Source organism: Drosophila simulans, chromosome X (assembly GCF_016746395.2).
Source record: "Drosophila simulans strain w501 chromosome X, Prin_Dsim_3.1, whole genome shotgun sequence".
NCBI lineage: Eukaryota > Metazoa > Arthropoda > Insecta > Diptera > Drosophilidae > Drosophila > Drosophila simulans.
The window spans coordinates 2,954,245-2,974,895 of NC_052525.2; the positions used below are offsets into that span (position 1 = coordinate 2,954,245).

The following is a 20,651-nucleotide window of genomic DNA, read 5'->3' on the forward strand; positions in this document are numbered from 1 at the left end:
AGAAAAAACCAAATTAGCCAAAGCAATTTGGCCAGAAGTACGAGGGAAGTGGGAGAAGCTAAACTAATTGTTTCTCGTAGGACCTTTTCTTAGAAGACTTTAAGCAGCCTCAAGTGTAACTAAGTTGAGGCAACTGAACAACAGTAGCATTGCCAATAAAAATGGTCTTGAACTTGACTTACTTGAGTTAATTAAGGCAGAATAAAGTTAAATAAGTGAATAAGTGAATACTTATTCGAACATTAGAACATTATCGTTTTGAAACCCAAGCAATGTTTATAATATCTTAACATCTCCTGGAATTTCGATAAAGAAAGAACTGCTAAGTATTCAGTTGACTTTCGTATTATCCGTCACAGCCACACACTTGTTGATTTAAGTCCCCCCTTTTATACTTATTTTCCCCCACTAAGACACTTGTCTCTCTCGTCAGCTCTCAAATTTAAGCTTCACAGCTGGCAGCCATTGTGAGACGAAAAAAAAAAACGAAAAAGAAATCTGTGGAGCTGAAGAACATAAAATTACCCAACATATCCACGGAGCTTATAGTATGTTCAAATTTCTCGTGGCCTCAAGTATTTGCAAAATAATAAGCAGTAAGCTGAATTTCGGAAGAATTGGGCGCTGGTACAATAACAATAATAAGAGAGCAGAAAACCACGAGAAAAGCATAAAAAGTACGGAATAACCGACATGAACAAACAAGGAGTAATTGTATGCCCGTCTCTTTCCACGCCCACATAGCCGTCCCTTTCTTCTGGGTGGTTTATGGGCGAAACACATTTATTCGTATTATTCGTGTGCATGTGCGTACGTACGTACGTATAATATACATGAGTCACGTCGAGCATATCAACATCAATGGTCACAAAGCGCATCATATCAATATACATAAGTACAGTTTGTCCTCGGGGAAACGAACAGGATATAGGATGTACATTAAATGAAGCAATGCAATAAATAACTTCGGTCTAACTTTATTTGAGATTATACCCAGCAATTTAAGGCACTTATGTTTTTGACTATTCCAAATAAGGGGAAATTTTGAAGTTATCGCAGAAGTTTTTACACTGCAGTTGCCTTTTGGCAACCACTGTCTCTAGTCCCCTCTCGCTTCCACCTTTGTCTCTTTCTAACGCTCCTTTATTTGTCAGAAGACGAATGTCACCATCACGCATATTTCTCGTTTCTTTTTCTTACTCCCGCTTTTTGCGCCTCCCTGTCGTTTCGCTGGAGAAATGAAGGAGCAACAATGTTTCTCATACTCACACACATTCCATTTCCAAGGATATGTGTGCATATGTGTACGCATTATAAAGAACTGAAAGACTTGAGAACAATATAGGTGGTTCCTAAATGTATGCGCCACATAGTAACGCCGTATTGCTTTCAATATGATAAACTTACCAAGCGTATTGTGCATTCGAAGGGAGATCGCAGGGAGAAACTCGACTATCAGGTACCTGTTACTCGGATGGTGGGTGCGACCACTGGGTCATAACCACGTTTTATGCGCTCGAATCGCTGATGGGCTTCGGTGGTCGAGGTCTCCGATTCGGATTGGGAATGGGATACAATGAGTACTGCAAACGGAATGGGGCAGCTTGATGGCTTTTGCCTTTTGCCTTTTGCTTGCGTGGTCCTTCAACTTGTTGCTTTTTTATTGCAGCCCGTGCGACGAGGGTGGGCATGACTTCCTTTCTGGGCGTAACTTCAACCCTTCACCCTTGGAGCAACAACAATAGCAATCAAGCTAACCGATTCAGTGCACTCGAATGGTGCCGTTAAATGAAAGTCTTGCCCCTTCCATCCGAATTTTGTTGCTGCCACAAATAAATTGAAAGTGCTTTTGAATATTTTTCATGCAATTACCGGGAATATATTAAATTTGCCGATCCGAGGATCAACGGAGAGTGTTGGAAAAAAAAAAGTTGAAAGTCCTGTCTAGGCCGGAATAAGTGGATTCCCAATCGGCTTCCAGTCTAACCCCTGTTGCGCCTGCGCTGGGCGCGCCTGCGGGCGGCGCGACGCCTCCTGCGTTCGGCACGACGCTTCCTGCGAGCGGCTTTCCTCCTCCTGGCGGCAGCCTTCTTCTTGGAGGAGCTGCTGGAGCTGGAGGACGAGCTGCTGGAACTGGTGGACGAATCGCTGCTGCTGCTGCTGGCCTCGGTGGTGTCCGAGGAGGAGGAGGAGGAGGACGAGGTGGTCGAAGTGCTACTGCCCGCAACGGTGGTGGACTCGGTGCTGGTGCTGGTTTCCGTGGAACTGCCCGTGCCCGAAGTGCTGTACAGGGCACAGATCAGTACGACTGCGAATAGCAGCCAGTGGAGCTTCATATTGAGTCAGAGTTAATCGAAAGACTGGATGGTCTAGTCCAGGCTCCGTTTACCCTATTTATAGGTGCCAATGGGCCTCTCTGCGTCATTGAGGCCTAACAATGTTAACAAAACAACATGCGTTAGAGCGAATTCGGATTTTTTTGTTTGTTTTTTATGTGGTGACACTCGCTCTTTAACAGCTATTTGCACAAATGCCGACTATTTGCCCGGCCAAAAGTCGCAATTATATTAAGCAAGCATGCGCCAACATATTTCGCATTGCCCGCGTACTATTTACTAATTTTGTTCTGCGGGGAATCTTCATTCATCGATTTCGCAGCCATATTCATTGATCAAATTTCGTTGTGCACAGGTGAACATCTGCCAGTGTTGGGTCTGACTTTAAACAAAGGGGTGTTGTCAAACAAAAAGGCCAATTTACGCGGCATTGAATGTGAACTTTGTTTGTTATATATTAGAAGAATGAAACGTTTCGAGGTGCCAGCACATATGTTTTAAAGTATTTTTTGAAGATTAAATATTTGTCTTTAAATATTTAAATACACAAACATCCCCCGATCAAGTTAACGGAGTTCCAATTGAAAGCAATCAATATAATCTCGAAATCGTTCCTTAAAACTATCGACAAAATATTTCAGAAACATAAAAGTCACTTAAGCTGTTGAAAAAAAATGAGACTCATTCAACTTTATGTGAACAATTCAGTAAGTTTGCCATTCTTTTTCCCAGATTTATAAAATACTCTGAAGTAAACAATTAAATATTTAGCTACAGCTCTTAGCAGCTTCGTTCGCTTGTTTGTTTTCTGTGCATTGTAGTAAATGTTCCTTCCAAAAACGGAAACGGAAATGAAAATATGAGTGAAATAGGAAAATGGCACTGGATATTCCCAATGCAACTTTAACTTGAACGATAACGAGCTGTGGTTGCTGGGGCTGCTGAGGCTGCTGGCTTTCCATCAATTAGAATCAATCAATCAACGTGCATAATTAAACTGCTCATTAGGCCCAAAGTAACGCCGGCAATCCACAGGCGGTCTCAGATTCCACAGACGGCTCGAAAACCAAGTGAAATGGCCACATGGCAGCGCCTGGATAAATCAAACTAACTCCCACCTTCAAGCCCACACCATATGGGTCCACGTGTCGCATTTTCCTGCCCATGCAAGTTGGTTTTCATCCTCGTATTTGCGTATTTAATTGGCCCAAACAAACGCGCGCACACTACAGAGGGAAATTTCTGGCTTGCAATGCATATGACTGCCTGTCAGTATTTTGCGAATTTGTTTGGCAAATTACGTCGGCAATCATTTTCGCAAATATTAAAAATAATTCTTAACTAAATAAAAACACGATTGATGTCTCATTACTATTTAAGTGAAACTTACCAATTGTAGGGTAGGGTATTTATTCGATTTAAGTGCCCGACTTCGCCTTGGATCTTTGTTCATTAATTCAGTGGGCGCAGGACATTTTGCCCATTTTGGGGGGCAGCTCAGCGATGTCCCATCGCCCCATTCCATCATTCCCATATCGACCTTTATGTCACGGCGGTGCGTCCGCAGCAAGTCAGTGTTTTTATTGTGATCCATTGTGAGGGACTTGCCAGCAAAATTAATGGCATTCGCTTGTTGGTTGTTTTCTTTTTATTGTATTTTTTTTTGGCAAGAGTAACAGGAACTGGATTTGCTCGAATCAATCAATAAAATAACTCGACACGAGTTTGCGGAGTAACTTTGTATGCAGCATGAAAACACATCGAAAATCGTAGATACATCATACCAACCTTACAGGTTTGTGTTATTTTGTATTGTATATTTTAATTATGGTCAGCATATCAGCACAAACATTATTTATAGCTACCTATGTGTATCGTTGAATATATAAATTTGACCGATAAAACATTCAATTCTTCACAGTACTAAACTACTGTATTCGGTCTATTGTAACGAATTTGTGTATACTGCCCCTGGGTATTGGAAGTCGCATATCAAGACCCAAACACACACATACACACACACACACATATACACGCGGTTGAGAGGGCAAAGGTCGGTGGGGAATTTCGAGGATGTGGCAAAAGGATACGCAGGATGTGGGCCATCTATGCTCCAATGCGTATGGCTGCATCCCCGGAGCAGATCTCGAATTATTTGCCATCAAAACGCTATTGATTTATTAATGCCGGTCATCATTCGACAAGTCGAGGAAGTTTCCCCGAGTGGAAATGCCCTCCCGCATCATGCACATTAATTTTGCAAATGTCTCAATAAAAATCAATAACAAATATACGTATATTCTGCTTTATGGCTCAATCGGGCGTACTGTGCAGGAAAAAAGCTCGTTTGCTGGCAAAAAATGATTGAGGACTTGTCTTTCGATTTGTTGAAATTGCAGAATGTGTTCTCTTGATTTAAGCTATCGTTTTATCATTTTGTTGGCCCAAAAATTGTTGTGTTGATTTTAGATTTTCCCATGTACATACTTCATGTGCTGAAGTCGGCTGAAGATTATGTGGATTTTGAAGTTTCTCGGTTTTTTTTACAATGGCTGCAAAAACTGTGAGTTTATTTCTTGCATATCCAAAGGGCCTCTTTTTAAGTTAGTCCGCAAACTATGCTTTAATTAAATGACAATAATTAATTGCGGAATGGCAACTCACAAGAGTTTTACTCGAGTGGAGTTTTATCTGCCTGTTTGCTCAGTGGTCTTCGTGCTCCAAATATTCTGGGCACCACCTGACGCCTCTTTTGTTATGGAATTTCGTGGCTGTTGTTTTCAGTTTTTTCTCTTAATGTTTTTCCTCACACATACATACATATGTATGTGTACACACATACACATGTGCGGTATCTATGGCAACAGCTTTTCGAATTTCCCCTTCACTTTTTTGGGCTGAAAAGTTTTTGCTTACGAGTATTTTGCCGCTTGCAAAATTTTCCTTTTGGGGCTTTTGCGGGTTTCCTCGAGTTCGGTTTTGTGCTAATGGATTTCAATGGAAACGCAACTTTTGAGGCCCAGAAAAGCCTCGACGAATAAATGTTTAATGCTCGTCTGCATTTTAATCAACTTATTAAAAAGGATTTCAGATTTCGCATTGACATTCAGATGATCATGAATAAAATACTTTTCCTGAAAATTATATAAAATTATTAGCTGAATCGCTAAAGATGTTAAAAATAATATACAAGAACTTACACAATTATGCGCATCATATTTTTATTTATAAAGTACAGGCATTCCAAATGTTTAAACAATTGTGCAAAACAACTAGTTGCCAAATTTTGTTTGGCCAATAGCTGCTTCTTTGTCTGCGGTGACACCATTTGACTGAAGAGCAAAAATCCAGGTGCGAAATTTACTATAAAAGCTGGCTTTCGATCTTCAAGCCAGCATCAGTAGCAAGGCATCCAGCATTTGCTCACCATGAAGATCACCCTGGTACTCGTACTCCTCGCCACCATCCTCGGCTGTGTGATGATCCACCAGTCGGAGGCGGCCTCCACCACCACGACCACCTCCGCCACGGCGACCACCACTACTTCCGCCTCGGCCACCACTGCTTCCTCCTCGGACACCACCACTACTTCCTCCTCCTCTGACACCACCACAACAGCCTCACCTTCAAGCTCCAAAAAGAAGAAGACTGTCACGCACTACAAGCGGAAGGTCAAGAAGCCAAAGAAGGTCAGGAAAATCAAGAGGAGGAGGGGTCTCAGGAGCCGCAATGGTCGCAGCAGCAGAAACCGCAGATCCGATGAATGAAAGATCCAGGACTAATAGGAAATCCACGCCACTCTCGATGCTGAACCCCGGAAACCAACTGTTTTCTATTTTTGTTCTTAGTCCATAAGCTTAACTAATACTACAATAATTCTTTAACAATTATAATTATTCAATTATAAAATCATAAAAAAAGATAAATGTGTTTGTGACTCTTTTAAGTTCCTCATTCCACATTGCAGTGATCACCGATTTTCTATTTCTTTTCAAATTCATATTAATTTCATATTAACATTACAGTCGTATTTAACCATTTTACAGCATTTGGTGACATCTAGCTTTTCAATGTCTATATAATGTGGTGTTAAGATCAATGCTGGACTTACCCTGAAGTGTAAGCCATCTTCAGGTTGCATTTAAATATAATAAAAACCATTATTGATTAACTATTTAAGAATGACTTTTTTCTTATATATCCGATTTATTCATAAAATACCTTAATGCATTATGAGTATTACAACTTTAATGACCTGATAGGCCTAATGAAATGGAATCACATTGAAACAAAATTAAATAAATATTAATTTTTTACTTTCGTTACTTATATCACAACCATAATCACAATGGGTGCCATTTCCCTAAAAATTTAACAATTTTGTTGTATATTTTTTTAAATTTGCTTTATTAACGAACGATATTGCTAAGCTTATAAACTATGAAAACAATTGGATCTACGGTTGTCATTGGAGTTAAATTTGCGGATTTCCTATTGGTCCTGGATCTCTCATTCATCGGATCTGCGGTTACTGCTGCTACGACCTCTGCGGCTCCTGAGACCCCTCCTCCTCCTGATTTTCCTGACCTTCTTTGGCTTCTTGACCTTCCGCTTGTAGTGAGTGACAGTCTTCTTTTTTTTGGAGCTTGAAGGTGAGGCTGTTGTGGTGGTGTCAGAGGAGGAGGAAGTAGTGGTGGTGTCCGAGGAGGAAGCAGTGGTGGCCGAGGCGGAAGTAGTGGTGGTCGCCGTGGCGGAGGTGGTCGTGGTGGTGGAGGCCGCCTCCGACTGGTGGATCATCACACAGCCGAGGAAGGTGGCGAGGAGTACGAGTACCAGGGTGATCTTCATGGTGAGCAAATGCTGGATGCCTTGCTACTGATGCTGTCTTGGAGATCGAAGGCACGCTTTTATAGTAGACTTCTCTTCTGGGTTTATCCTCTTCGGCCAAACTGTGTCAGCCAAAGAAAAGAAGTTATTTTTGGCCAAACAAAAATTCGCTACTTTTCGTATTGGCACAATTGTTTAAACAGATCAAATTTGCACATGTACAAGAGGCATGATAATCTGTTTTTGTATGAAGCTTGTCATTTTGGGAAAACTTATTGACTGTTATTATAAAAATCACCTAAGCCAATAATGCCAACAGAAATCTAGTTTTGTCAACCGTTACTTAGTTATGGAATAAATGCAAATGATTTAGGTTTCATCTATATACGATCAACGCATTGTTAAAGCTGCAGAAAAATGTAACTTTATATTAATCTGCCATTTAAATAATTTCCCCTGAAAAGTATACTACGACTTTTAAAACACGGAACACTTCAGCTTTAAACTTATTCTCTTGAGCAAATAATGGAAAAATTTTAACCAATTAAAATGATTTTGCCATAAATTGTTTACCTTCATTGGTAGCTTGCCTGAATTATAGATACGCACGAATTTAATAATTTCAACAAACACATTGTGTACGTAGTTTAGGAAATCGCTATTATTAACTATATTAAATAACATGTGGAGTAGATAATAATACTTAAGATTATAATATATAGTATTTGTTTTAAGAGTATGCCAGTTATATTTTCTGGAAGCAACTATTTGATCAAAATTTCAATGGAACTTGGCATACACTAAAAGTGATGCCTTTTTTAATGTTTTCATATCGATCAATTCTTTTGCCTTATGCTTTAAGCGGTATTGAAAAACAGAATGAACTAATATCGAAATATTCATTTTATTTGCCTTAAGTGTTTTGAACGAAAAAAAAGAACATAAAGAAAAACTACGTTTTCAAAGGCGTCAGGATCAGATCAGTTGGATTGTTGTACGAGATGCTCACAGGCGCCGTGCACGTCGGGCTCTCCTGCGGCGGATGCGGCTGTTACCACTGCTGCTGCGGCTACTGGTGCTGCCACTGCTGCTGCTGCTGCTGCTGCGGCGACGACGACGGTTGCGAGTGCTGGTGCGATCGGTGGAGCTTTCTTCGTCGGACTTGTGCCTATGGATATGTCGTATCCGCCTTGGCCTATACACATGACTTGTAAAGTGGACCGTCCTCTTCTTCTTTTTTTTCTTTGAGGAGGAGGAGGTGGTGGTTGTGGTCGCCGCTGTGGTTGTAGTTGTGTCCGACGCGGCGGTTGTGGCCGAGGCGGAAGTGGTGGTGGTAGCCGAAGCAGAAGTGGTCGTGGTGGTCGAGGCGCCACCTGTCTCTGCGATTAGCAGACAGGCAACGGTGGCCAGGAGCAAAAGAACACAGGAGTAGCGCATGGTGGATGGCCAGTGGCTGGACAACTGATGTCTGCAGCCAGAGGCCATGGTCTTTTATACTGATTATCACAGTTATGCAATTACGTAACAAAATCTCTCAAATCTTTTGCGTAACGAATATAAATTGCACATATATAATTGGGCATTTCATAAAAGTTATGATATATATTTGCACTTAACTTACTTGGCTGTTTGAACAATTGGGCACAATGAACAATTGGCAATCTTTCGTGTTTTTTGTTTTGCCAAAACGCTCTCTTTGTTTTGGCCAAAACTGCTGACACAAATTTGCAAAAGAGGGTAAACCCAGTTGAGCAGTCTACTATAAAAGCGTGCCTTCGATCTCCAAGACAGCATCAGTAGCAAGGCATCCAGCATTTGCTCAGCATGAAGATCACCCTGGTACTCGTACTCCTCGCCACCTTCCTCGGCTGTGTGGTGATCCACCAGTCGGAGGCGGCCTCCACCACCACGACCACCTCCGCCACGGCGACCACCACTACTTCCGCCTCGGCCACCACTGCTTCCTCCTCGGACACCACCACTACTTCCTCCTCCTCTGACACCACCACAACAGCCTCACCTTCAAGCTCCAAAAAAAAGAAGACTGTCACTCACTATAAGCGGAAGGTCAAGAAGCCAAAGAAGGTCAGGAAAATCAAGAGGAGGAGGGGTCTCAGGAGCCGCAGAGGTCGTAGCAGCAGTAACCGCAGATCCGATGAATGAAAGATCCAGGACCAATAGGAAATTCACGCCACTCTCGATGCTCAACCCAATGACAACCATAGCACTAAAATTTGCATAGTTTATAGGAATAGCAATATTGTTAGTTTATAAGGCAAATATATAAATCAATGAAATAGTATTTATTATGTTGAATTTCTAAATTTTTTCAAATCAGTTTGAAATTTTTTTTGGTTGAGACAGATCAAGCTCAAATTGGCTGAATGTAATGTTTATAGTAGTCGAAAAACTTTGTGTTTTACGAACACGTTAATTATATATATTAAATTTAGTACAATTACGGCTGAACATAATTGCATTTTCAAAATTCTTGGAATTGTATGATTTATCACTCATATATCATTTAGGTTAGTAACTTTTTCACTTATAAAATTAAAGATTCAATTAACACTCTTCCCTCAAAAGTGTGCTACAAAAAAGCTGTCCGAGAGCTTTGTTTTTGTGCTGCTTTCCGCTCTTGAACAAACAAAAGTAGAGATCAACGTAATTTGTTTATCTTAGATTTAATAGCATTCACGTTTAGACTTCGCAAATATCCAAATGCAAAAATTTTCCAAACTCTTGCTGGAGCATAAAGATTGCTACGTTTTCGAGGTCAACAAATGAATACTATATTCTGGACCATTGCAAATGGGTTTTCTGTCAATTGTTTAAATATTTGAATATTTTTGCTTGATTATATTTAAATGCAAAAATGTATGCAAACTTTCTCTTTCACTTGTTCAAAGATGCTTTGTCTTTGTGGCGTGGTATAAATTTAGCTGGTCTGAAAACTTATTTTCGATAATAACCCAGTCTATGACCACTTTGGTCTTTCCCACAAGGCTGTTTAAATATTAATAGTCTGATGAGAGGATAATGTTTTTGCGAAACAATCGTTTGATTAATATTTACCCTTTAAATCTATTGATTTATATTTACCCTTTAAATGTATTGATTAATATTTACCCTTTAAATATGCTTTCAATTTGGTTACTTAGCTTGAGATTTTTTAATTTGATCACACAGATAAATGCAACCCAAACTTGAGCAAGATCATGTTTTTCAACATGACGTTCCAATTTTGCTCATAAGTTTATTACAGATAAAATTATATATGCGGAGAATTAATATTCAACAAACACAACGCTTTCTTCAAGACTTTTTAACAAACAAAAAAATATAAACAAAAAGGTAACACTAGCATACTCTCAATACTGAAAGTAGTCATGCTTCTGGAAATCGGTGAAGGAGTCGATGTAGTCCTCGGGATGATAGTCAATGCTTTGGTAAACGACATCAGGCTCCGTAAAGTCCTCGACCTTATAAAAAATTTTGCAGACGAGCAGCCAGGGCAGGACTATCAGCAGCAGTTTCCATTCCATTATCTCTCGCCCAAAATAACAGCGGTTTCAGCGATGACCGACGAAGTACTAATTAAGGGGAAGCTAAAGTGGATAAAGCTTCCATGTAGCCATATAGCTATATAGCCACACAGCCAGGATGTGGGTCAGTTTGTGCAGCTGGCGTCTGTCCCTGTGCCAGCTCAAATATGTGACTAACCCACTTTCATCCGCACAGCCAGCCAGGTGGAATACTTTCAGGCGGGGAGAAAAAAATCGAAAATGGGGGATGGCAAGTGGCCTTTTTGGAGGGGAGCGTAGCTTATGGCCAAGTCGAAATGCGAATTTAAACGCTAATTGACATAGAAGTGCGTCGGGGAATGTAAAGCTTAACGGAATATTAACCAAAATTGCCATAAAGAAAATATTTAAGCGGGAAATGCAGTTAGGGAAGGGGATATATATGCATATACATTAAATATTCTACTAAGTATTGTCGCCAAGTAAAAAGATTGGTACACAGTTATTTAAGATATTTAAAATTTATATTCATAATAAATTACACTTGTAGTAACTGTTTCCTAATTCGCCGTTTTACCAATTCTTTCTTTACAGATCTCGGCTTGATAGAAAAAAAAATGTTTTCGCGCAACAGATAGCTCCCAACCGAAGTGGGAATGATGCGATTGGCGCGATTTACGCAGGGTTTCTCGTTTAACAAGAATGCGGCCAAGGTGGTGGGGGAATGGGATTTAAAACAGCCGCTTATATGCTCTTTTTCAATTTAAAAGTTTGGTTCTTGCTATGAAATATACAATAACAAAATCATGAAAGAACTTTCCGCTTGATTTAGGAATTGTATATTTTGTGACTAAACCAATCTTAAATATGGTAGAAAAAAGAGAAATTTATTGATATGGGATTTGGTTTCCTTGCATTTTCAGCATCGCGGCAGTGGCAGTAGCAACGGCACCGGAAACGGAAGCGGGACCGGAAACGGCCAGGGATTAGGTGGCAGCTGCAGTGCCAACGGCCTGGCAGCCAGTGGCGGCGTTGGAGGGGGCGGTGGGAGTGGCAGCGGCGGCGGTGGGTGTGGCAGCGGGAGTGGCAGTGGGAGTGGCAAGCGGAAATCAAAGGCAAGAACAAAGTGCTTCGGTGGCACAGTGTTTCGGTGTTGCCTCCCTTGTCGCGGGGGCGGCTCCGCAGCCCCCGCCACAAGTCCGCCCCAAACACCAGCCCAGACGCCGGACGAGCTCAAGGTCATTCCGGAGGATAGTAAGCTGGAAAAGTCCGCGGAGCAAAAGCGCGATTTACAGGAGCGGAACAACAAGGAGGACGATCTGCTGAACCGCACCGGATCCGGATCTGAGCTGGATCTATACGGCGGCGCCGGCGGCGGTACGAAGAAGCATTCGCTGGCAGACACCATCGATACATCGGTGACCACCCCGATCTCCCTAAAGACCCTGATCAACGACGTCGACGAGGAGCTGGACCAGCAGCTGAGTGCGGCGGATATAGCAGCCGCCAGTTTGGCCAGCGGTCTGGTTGCCCGCCGAGCGGAACCAGAAACACTGAGCGACGCCAGTGTCTCACCCACCGCGGTGGTGCAGCAGCAGCTGCAGCAACCACTCTTGCAATCACAACCACATTTTGTGCCCAGCAGCGGCAACATCCTCAGCCAGGTCACCCTGTACAGCGGCAGCAATCCCTCGACGAATCCCTGCCAGAGTGCAGTGCAGAATCAAGGCCAAAACTCCACTCCCAATCCCAATCAGAATCCAAACTCAAATCCGAACCAGAATCAACAGCGTTGCAGTTGCCAGCCGCAGACTTCCCCGTTGCCGCATATCAAAGAGGAGGAGGAGTCCGATCAGGCCAACTTTAAGCACCAGTCGAGCCTGAAGGAGCACCAGCCTCTCCCGCCACCGATCACCATAGCCACTGGCTACTGCGGCAGCTGCGAGAGCGTTCATCACTCATCAGCAACCTCGTCTTCGGCGGGCACAGTGCCCACTGGGGGTCAGCAAACTCAGGAGTACACTGCAGGTAGGTCGGTTGCATCCAAGACAAGATCCGTGATTAATGTAAATCTTTTTATTACCATTCAGGTACCTCTTCAACGCCCTCGCCGCGCATCAAGCTAAAGTTCCGCAAGCCGCACAAGTCCTGCTGGTCGCGAATCGTCCTTGCGCCCATTGGATCGGCGGGTGGCTCCTCATCGGCCACCACTGTCATCGGCAGCAACTCGAACGAGACCTTGGCCTCGAGCAGCACCACCGGCGGCACCGCCACCACCACCCAGAACAGCAGCAGCGTCAGCGTTGCCGCGCACCACCGGCTGACCTCGTCGTCGGCCTCCGCCCTCGCCACCTCGCACCCCAGCAACTCGCAGCTGCTGCCCACCAGCAAGATGCAGGCGGAGCAGGGGTCCATCGGCGACCTGCAGAAGTACCACAGTCGGTACCTCAAGAATCGTCGCCATACTCTGGCCAACGTTCGGTGAGTTCTGATACTAAATGTATAATATGATTCCCCCAATTGGATTCGTTTCAATGTCTACAACGGAATATAATGATACAGGTTTTAACTATGTGGTGATTTTTAGACAAGTTTCATTGGAAAATTCCATTTAAAATCTCATTTTTGGCTAGTTTTTCTTTTCCGATTTTCCGACTATGAATGGTCAGTATTTTTGCCATAAAGCTAATAAAAATGGAGCAAATATGGAATGTCATACCTCCACTGATTCGTAATTAAATTTCCAAACTTTTGACATTCAAATTTTAAAATTTTATTTTTTTCCAATTTTTTGCCAATTTTGTTGATGTTACCCCTTACAAAAAATGCGAAAATTTGGTCAAAAAATTAATTTCACAAAATCAGTTTTAAAGTGAAAGGGGTTGTTAGTATTGGTAATAAGGAGTCTAAAATGGTATTCCTTTTTGCTCTGTGACCATTTTTAGTCAAGTTATGCTTAAAAACCCAGCCTAAATATTCACTATTTTGCCAGAAATTTTTTCCTATAAAAAATTCAAAAATTTGGCCAAGAAGAAAATTTTCTTTTAACGAGCTTAAAATTGATGAGGAACTTTAGATTTGGGCTCCAGTTGTCTAAAAAGGTTTTTTTTTTTTGGGTAAATCACTATCTTCTTAGCAATATGATTTGATTAAATTGCACCTTAAGAACTCGCGTATTATCTGAATTTTACGTGTACATTTAATGCATTCTCGTGCTTGTCATTCAATGTCATTTGAATGAAATAGTAATAGAATTAAAAGCTAGAAAGCCTCTCAACTACCACGCATTTAATATACTCCCAGCCCTTTGAAGCTCTTAATCAGCGGAATTAAAATACAATGGAAACTTTTCGAACGGGGGAATACAAAACAGTCGGCCTTCAAGTGGGTCGACAGCAAAGTGAATTAGAGCGAAAGCCGCAACGAAAAATAAATTTTGGCGAGCTTGGAGAGCGGAGCCCGACTAATTATTTTACTGTTTCGCAATGTTTGTACAACTGTTTGCCTAAATTAACGTATCAAACCCCCGACGTGACCCATGCGTCATACAAACCGACTAGTGGCAACCAATTTTAAGCGGACCAACTTAAAAGTTAGGCCAATGAAGTCGGCCAATTAGCGACTTACAATGAAATCAATTTGCAGTTAGTCAACTTAATCGAATTAGAAAAGTTAAAGTGACAGAAACTTTGAGTCACCGCAGGAAGTTGGCCAACGGAGAAAAGCTGTTGATTTTCATTTTACCAGGACCAAAGTGTGCGTGCGTGTGTCTCTGTGTGTGTGTGTTTGTGTCAGTTGGGCCTGAATAACTTATATAGCCTGGATAATTGAGTAGATTGTGGACGGTTTGAAAGCTCTAGCCTGAAAGCCAGCCATCGATAAGTCATCGACACCTGTTGAGATTTTGACAGGCATTTTGCTCCACACCAACGCACACCACACCACAACACACCACTACAACACACAGCACATTGTTGTAAAAATATTGTTGCCTAGTTTGCAGCACATTCTGTGTGCATTGTGTCCATAATATTTTGTGATTTCAAATTGAAGCTCGTCGATAGGCGCCTTTTGTTCTCGTTTAGAGTGTAACACATATTTGTTTTGGTTTTTATGTCTGCTTTTGTTGAAAAGTGCTCGTATTGTTGCACTCCAAATGTATCTCTTTAATGTGAGAGCATAGTCTTTAAACAGTCATCAGCATTTTTTGCCTCAAACTTTTCGTGTTTACCCACGCGAATTGGTCATGCAGATTGCATTTGTTAATTTCAACCGAATGGGGGGTTTCCTCGCAATTCTTCCCAACCGCTTTTTTTTAACATCACCGAAAAAACACAGTGTTTTTTGTGTGTTTTCGAATCAGACCGATGCACCAATCAATTATTGAATCATGAAAAAAAAATATTTATTATGCATATAGTCCTCATGTTGTTGTTGTGTCAACCATTTGGGCTCTAACCACGCCTCCTGGCATTGTTGTTCCTGCGCCTGTTGTTGTTGTTGGATGCCTTCTTTCTGTTGTTGTTGTTGGACGCCCTCTTTCTGCGATTGTTGTTGCTGCTGGCCCTCTTCCTGTTGTTGTTGGCCTTCTTCCTGTTGTTGTTGCTAGCTCTCTTCTTGTTGTTGTTAGCCTTCTTCCTATTGGCCCTCCTTTTTACGACGGGAGCTGTAGTGGGTGTATCGTAATCCGAATCGGATCCAGAATCACTGTCATCGGCGGAACCATCGTCCACATCGGAGCTACTGCCAGAAGCATCATCTGAGGAACCGGAACTGTCCGAGGCACTGGACTCTGTGGTTGAGGTTGCTGTGGATCCAGATGCGGTTGAATCCTCATCGGAATCGGCGGCCGAATCCAAGTCGGCATCCGAGTCCGTATCGGCACTCACCACCAGGGTTACGAAAAGCCCCAGGCACACGAAGAGCAACATTAACTTTGTCAACTTCATTTCGACACTATATTCTATTTGACTCTGAGGGATCCGATAATGCCATGTCGCCATTTATAGTAGAAGCTCCAGACCACGTTTTATTTACCCAAGCGAAGGCCAAAATGAAGTCAAATATGAAATCTCTCGGAACAAATAACGTTGAAAACAATAGAGCTGGTGATTGGTCTCCCCGATGACGGCAATTGGATGGAAAAATGTGAATCTAATTGGCAAATGACAGGGTAATTCCAAAGTCGTACGATTTTTAATGGTGGAATCCTTGATAGACATATGAGCAAGAATCTTCATCTATGCCAATCATCGCCACAAGTAATAAAATGTTTACCTTAAAAACGATTTGATCAAAACTATTTGATTTGCTCACACCACTAGTATACGCAATTTTTCCACAACTCGAATCAGTCAAAAAAACAATAATAATAAAAACAAAACCACGATCAATATGGAAGACTCCAACAGCTGCGGTTAAGTAAACTCGAGGTGGTGCTCGAATTAAGTTGGTTTAAGCCAACCCGCCGGTCCAAAAATGGAAAACATACCTTTCTATTCTGTAAATATTTGCGGAAGACAAGTTCGAGGCACCCGCACTGCTCTACACTTCACAAAAATATTAATAATTACAATTCACAAACAATTTCGACCAGTTTATCATGATTCAGTTTAAAACGAAGAAATTGAAATTTTTTGTTGAGTGTATCCTAAATTGTTGGATGTGTCGATGGCAAAATGCAGTGGGTATATAAAGAGCATCATGCGGCACTGAATTCCAAAGTCAAGATGCGCTTGGAGTTGTTGGTTGTGTTATTGGTGGGGCTGGCTGCACTCTCGCCGTCATGTTCTACATGCTGTAAAACTGAACCACCCAAATGCGATACCAAACCACCGAGTTGTGTCACCGAACCACCCAACTGCAATACCGAACCACCCAAATGCGATACCAAACCACCGAGTTGTGTCACCGAACCACCTAACTGCAATACCCAACCACCCAAATGCGATACCAAACCACCGAGTTGCGTCACCGAACCACCCAACTGCAATACCGAACCACCCACATGCGACACCGAACCACCCACATGCGACACCGAACCACCCACATGCGACACCGAACCACCCACATGCGACACCGAACCACCCACATGCGACACCGAACCACCCACATGCGACACCGAACCACCGAAATGCGACACCGAACCACCGAAATGCGACACCGAACCACCCACATGCGGCACCGAACCACCCAAATGCGATACCAAGCCACCGTGTGAAGAGCATACTCCTAAATCGCCTTGTACGAAACGCATCAAGCGACGGCGCACAAAAAGAACCAAGCGTCGTCGATCCAGCAAAAAGATAGTGCATCATCATCACCGTCCGGGAACGAAACCAGAATCGGGATGTGGCTGTGGATCGAAGAATGAGTCGGGAGGTGGAGGAAGCGGGTGTATTTTGAAGGACCTGCTAACACCGAAGTGCCCCAAATCCGAGCCGAAGCCTCAAGCCCCGTGCAAGCCTGTACCCAAGTGTAAACCCGAACCGAAACCAAAAGCCCCATCGAAAACTCCGTGCGATACACCCAAGAAGAACAAGAACCCCAACAAGAAACCACGGAAGACCCAGCCACAAAAAGGTGGTTGCTAAGCGGCAAACTTGTTCCAAATACCGATGAATATGAATAAAATCGTTACTTTTTTTTTTTGAATATTATTAAGAAGATTTCGTATTCTTGGGATTACTTTATATGAAACATGTAACTTAAAGCGAATCGCCATTTCCTTAGTGCCTCGAATATGGTGTGGATATTGTCTGCTTTATTGTGCGAATCGCTTGCCATTTCTGCTTCCAGGGATTCCAGAGTTGCACCTGAAATTCTTTTGTTCGGCCCACTTAACGGGGCTTGGGGTCATGTAATTTATTTCCAGCCCACTAAACACAAATTACACATGCAATTGTCGCTGTCCAAACTCCCTGAATGCTGACAATCCCACAGATCCTGTGGCACCACATCCACATCGCGTGCGTTAATGTTGCCCATCAACGAGAGCACATATCTGCGTCTCCTTCCCGCCGGCGACGGGCCTCTCTTTCGCACCCATTGTTTTTGCATTTTGCACGCCATTTTGTGTGGCCACAGCGGAAATGAACTTGCTGACAATGCAGTCAAAGATACACAAAGGAAATTTCCCTCCACAATTGATGTGACTACAAGTTTGTTGAAAAAGAATCTGAAACAATGGTTTTTATAAATTTAATCGACAACCAGACGATATTTGATTTTCTGCGAATCAGATTGAAGTGTTTTGGGAAGCTCCTATCCATTTTTTTTCAGTGCATTATCCCATCCATATGTGTGCTTGTATGCACTATGTGTGTGCACTAGTGAGTGGAAAATGGTGTATTAATTTATCACGGTAGAACCCTTGAGGTGACTCGTACTCAATCATTCCATGCGAATTCAAAAGAGCACATTTTTAATTTTATTAAAATTGTGACCTCTTGCAAAAGTTACAACAAATCTGCCAGTATAAACTGCGTCCTTCTTTCAACTTTCAAATGTCTTTTCGTTTTGTTTTTTTTTTAAGGTCGCGTTCGTGCGAATTATGTCAATTAGGAGGCAATGGTTCGAAAGTACATAATGACTTGGCATTTTGCCAAGAGCAACCAATTGCATACATGTGCATAAATTTTCCCCCATTTTAATTGCTTCCATTTGATGGCAAATTCTTCTGCTACAATTTGATTTACATAATCTTCCCCGATGGCAATCAACTGTTGCGCGCACAACCCTGTGACCCCAAACCCAACCCCAACCACCAAGCATGCATTATCCAACTCTTTTGTGACATTATGGGTCTTGGGTTCGGGTTTTGAATTGCTATTGGGATCGAGGATGAAAATGGGAATGGGGATGGGGATGGGCTCTCTCACAATAATTCACGCCTGAGTGGAGCTCCGCTGTTGCTAGTCATTGAACTTCAGGGAAATGTGGGCACTTGGGTGTTGGGTTAATATTATTTATAAATAAGGGAGAGGCCTCGCGCCTGGCCATCCTGAAATAACTCACAATTAATCAATAAGCAAGCAGGTCTTGAGTGCTGGTCATTTTTCGGCAATTGAACATTAAATCTAAAAAAAAAAAAATAATAATTTGGTTGCCTGGCATTCTATTAATTTTAAATGTATAAATCACATTGGAATTTTATTTGAAATAAGTTAAGCTCATTAATTTACAAATAACCTGCACAATCTTTGCCGCTAAACTGAATTCGTATTGAACATCAAGTATACGCCATGTGGCAGCTTTAAAATGTTCAAAAAAAGCTTTAGCATAAAAGCAACGACACAAGATGTTGGAAAGCTTGATAAGTGGGTGCTTTCGAATGTTCACCATTATAACAGCAGAACTTTCAGCCGAAATAAGCTTTCACCATGACCAGATGCTTGTAGCAAGTAATTCAACCCCTAACAAGCTTGTCAGCTTTTAAGCTCATTTTCAAATAGCCAAATATATCCTGTGATCCCCTGGCGATTCCCGAGAATCGAAAGGAAGTTGCCCTTGACATTTGCCGTATACTTAAGCTCAGCGCAATCCCTGCACTTGACATCTCTGGCTGCAATAAGACATATCTAAAGACCTCTAGGTTCCTTTCTTAACCTTCGACCACGAAGCCTGTCAGGAAAATAGAATCTTGCCCGGAAACGGTACACAGTTGTGTTCGAGTTGTTAGGAGTAGCAGAACAGATGGAAAATAATTATGTGATTCCTGCGAAATAATTATATATATCATTATATTATATATATAATCTTCGTGATATGAACCTATATTCTCCTTATGCTTTAATCTGAATACAAAATATAACGATAATTTTGATGCAGTCGTATGTTTTCAATACACTATTTTTGAGCCAGGTCTAATACTTCAGGCACTACTGTGCAGAGTGCCCACTCGGTCTCGACCAAAGGTTACTCACAGGAAGTGTGGGATATTTAACTCCGTTTGTGCCCACTTTTTGAGTGGACAGTCAGCTCTGCGGTTGTCAGCTGCCAGGTAACTTGGCTAGAACAGGATATTGTGGTCGGTGACGCCTCCTTCCAAGATATATTTTACAAAATCAGTTCAAGTTCAAGTTTAACTCAGCAGTAGCCGTGCATTTTGAGTAAGCGGAGAAAGTGTTCTGGCGTCAACAGCCGGAAATTGTTGCTGCTCATGTTTTATGTTAATCTGCAGAACAATTATACTAAAATCTTCTTGAAGTTAAGTTTACCCCTCTACGCAGTAAGCTTGCACTCGAAATACATCAGAAAAGTTTACTTACAAAACCACTCTGGCGTTGCACTCATGAAAATTCTGTTTGCTTATCAGGTTCATTTTTTCAAATAAATTATAAGGTTCCTTTATATATACTTATGAGCGTGCGAATATATCATTCATGACTCAATTACCTACCATTTCTATTTGTTTATCCTCACCTTACGTACGAAAAGACGTTTGAATGTGGAAACAACATTTTTCGTATTCCACATGAATTTCCTAAGAAATAATGTGCCCAACCCCGCCAAGTGAATTAATAACCATTGTTTTCTTTCTTTTCTTCCAGGTGAGTTCTCCATGTTTTGACAGTATTTTAATATCTATAATGCGCTGTATAAATCGTAAGTAAGGGAAATTACAAATAGTTGTCACATCTGCGTAAACAATTTGAAGAGCTAGCTCATGTTTAATGCATTTACTGCAAAACGTGGCTATGTTATATAGGTTAGGCATTAACTATGTACTTACCAATCAAGGTCCTGTATCGAGCATATAGCACTTTTCATTTACCTAAAAAAAAAGGGAAAAAGAGTACATTTGCCGTGTTCATCAGGGACTCGGTGGCTCTGCTTTAATTTTTCCCAGCTCTTCTCCTTCCCACGTGCATCGCACAACTGTCAGTCCGTCAATAATTGAGGGCGGCGAGGGATAATGCCGGCAAATAGGCGTGGATGGGGTTAAAGGTCCTTTCTCGACATG

At 42.0% G+C, this 20,651-nt stretch overlaps 9 protein-coding genes across 12 annotated transcripts in view; 4 read left to right on the forward strand and 5 right to left on the reverse strand.

The window, feature by feature from the left end:
• Positions 1–1,854: 1,854 nt before the first annotated feature.
• LOC27206367 (osteocalcin 2) lies at positions 1,855–2,388 on the reverse strand. The gene has a single exon (XM_039298073.1). It carries the CDS (start codon positions 2,334–2,336, stop codon positions 1,983–1,985), a length of 354 nt encoding a protein of 117 aa, XP_039154007.1. The 5' UTR covers positions 2,337–2,388; the 3' UTR covers positions 1,855–1,982.
• A 3,330-nt stretch (positions 2,389–5,718) lies between these two features.
• Positions 5,719–6,249, forward strand: LOC120285389 (protein new-glue 2). Its single transcript, XM_039298074.2, has one exon. It carries the CDS (start codon positions 5,765–5,767, stop codon positions 6,101–6,103), a length of 339 nt encoding a protein of 112 aa, XP_039154008.1. The 5' UTR covers positions 5,719–5,764; the 3' UTR covers positions 6,104–6,249.
• A 473-nt stretch (positions 6,250–6,722) lies between these two features.
• On the reverse strand, positions 6,723–7,223 carry LOC6725006 (protein new-glue 2). The gene has a single exon (XM_002106004.4). The coding sequence runs from the start codon at positions 7,182–7,184 to the stop codon at positions 6,846–6,848; it is 339 nt and encodes a 112-aa protein (XP_002106040.1). The 5' UTR covers positions 7,185–7,223; the 3' UTR covers positions 6,723–6,845.
• Positions 7,224–8,048: 825 nt separating this feature from the next.
• LOC6725007 (protein new-glue 3) lies at positions 8,049–8,636 on the reverse strand. Its single transcript, XM_002106005.4, has one exon. The coding sequence runs from the start codon at positions 8,598–8,600 to the stop codon at positions 8,169–8,171; it is 432 nt and encodes a 143-aa protein (XP_002106041.3). The 5' UTR covers positions 8,601–8,636; the 3' UTR covers positions 8,049–8,168.
• Positions 8,637–8,945: 309 nt separating this feature from the next.
• Positions 8,946–9,465, forward strand: LOC27206380 (protein new-glue 2). Its single transcript, XM_016173341.2, has one exon. The coding sequence runs from the start codon at positions 8,988–8,990 to the stop codon at positions 9,324–9,326; it is 339 nt and encodes a 112-aa protein (XP_016037957.1). The 5' UTR covers positions 8,946–8,987; the 3' UTR covers positions 9,327–9,465.
• Positions 9,466–10,339: 874 nt separating this feature from the next.
• On the reverse strand, positions 10,340–11,119 carry LOC27206366 (protein new-glue 4). Its single transcript, XM_016173026.3, has one exon. It carries the CDS (start codon positions 10,706–10,708, stop codon positions 10,535–10,537), a length of 174 nt encoding a protein of 57 aa, XP_016037958.1. The 5' UTR covers positions 10,709–11,119; the 3' UTR covers positions 10,340–10,534.
• Positions 11,120–11,302: 183 nt separating this feature from the next.
• The window catches only part of LOC6725013 (cAMP-specific 3',5'-cyclic phosphodiesterase), a 105,530-nt gene continuing 96,181 nt past the window's right edge, over positions 11,303–20,651 (forward strand). For 2 of the 4 annotated variants that reach the window (XM_039298057.2, XM_039298058.2), the window contains exons 1-3: positions 11,304–11,400; positions 11,611–12,715; positions 12,778–13,168. In XM_039298057.2, the coding sequence (XP_039153991.1) occupies positions 11,344–11,400; positions 11,611–12,715; positions 12,778–13,168 (1,553 nt within the window). In that variant the 5' untranslated portion in view covers positions 11,304–11,343. Of the gene's footprint in view, positions 11,401–11,610; positions 12,716–12,777; positions 13,169–20,651 lie in introns of all 4 variants that reach the window. The other 2 variants (XM_039298059.2, XM_039298056.2) reach the window with 2 other exon arrangements.
• LOC27206365 (pre-intermoult gene 1 protein) lies at positions 15,068–15,697 on the reverse strand. The gene has a single exon (XM_016173025.2). The coding sequence runs from the start codon at positions 15,688–15,690 to the stop codon at positions 15,142–15,144; it is 549 nt and encodes a 182-aa protein (XP_016037960.2). The 5' UTR covers positions 15,691–15,697; the 3' UTR covers positions 15,068–15,141.
• On the forward strand, positions 16,400–17,350 carry LOC6725012 (salivary glue protein Sgs-4). Its single transcript, XM_016173342.3, has one exon. It carries the CDS (start codon positions 16,417–16,419, stop codon positions 17,278–17,280), a length of 864 nt encoding a protein of 287 aa, XP_016037961.2. The 5' UTR covers positions 16,400–16,416; the 3' UTR covers positions 17,281–17,350.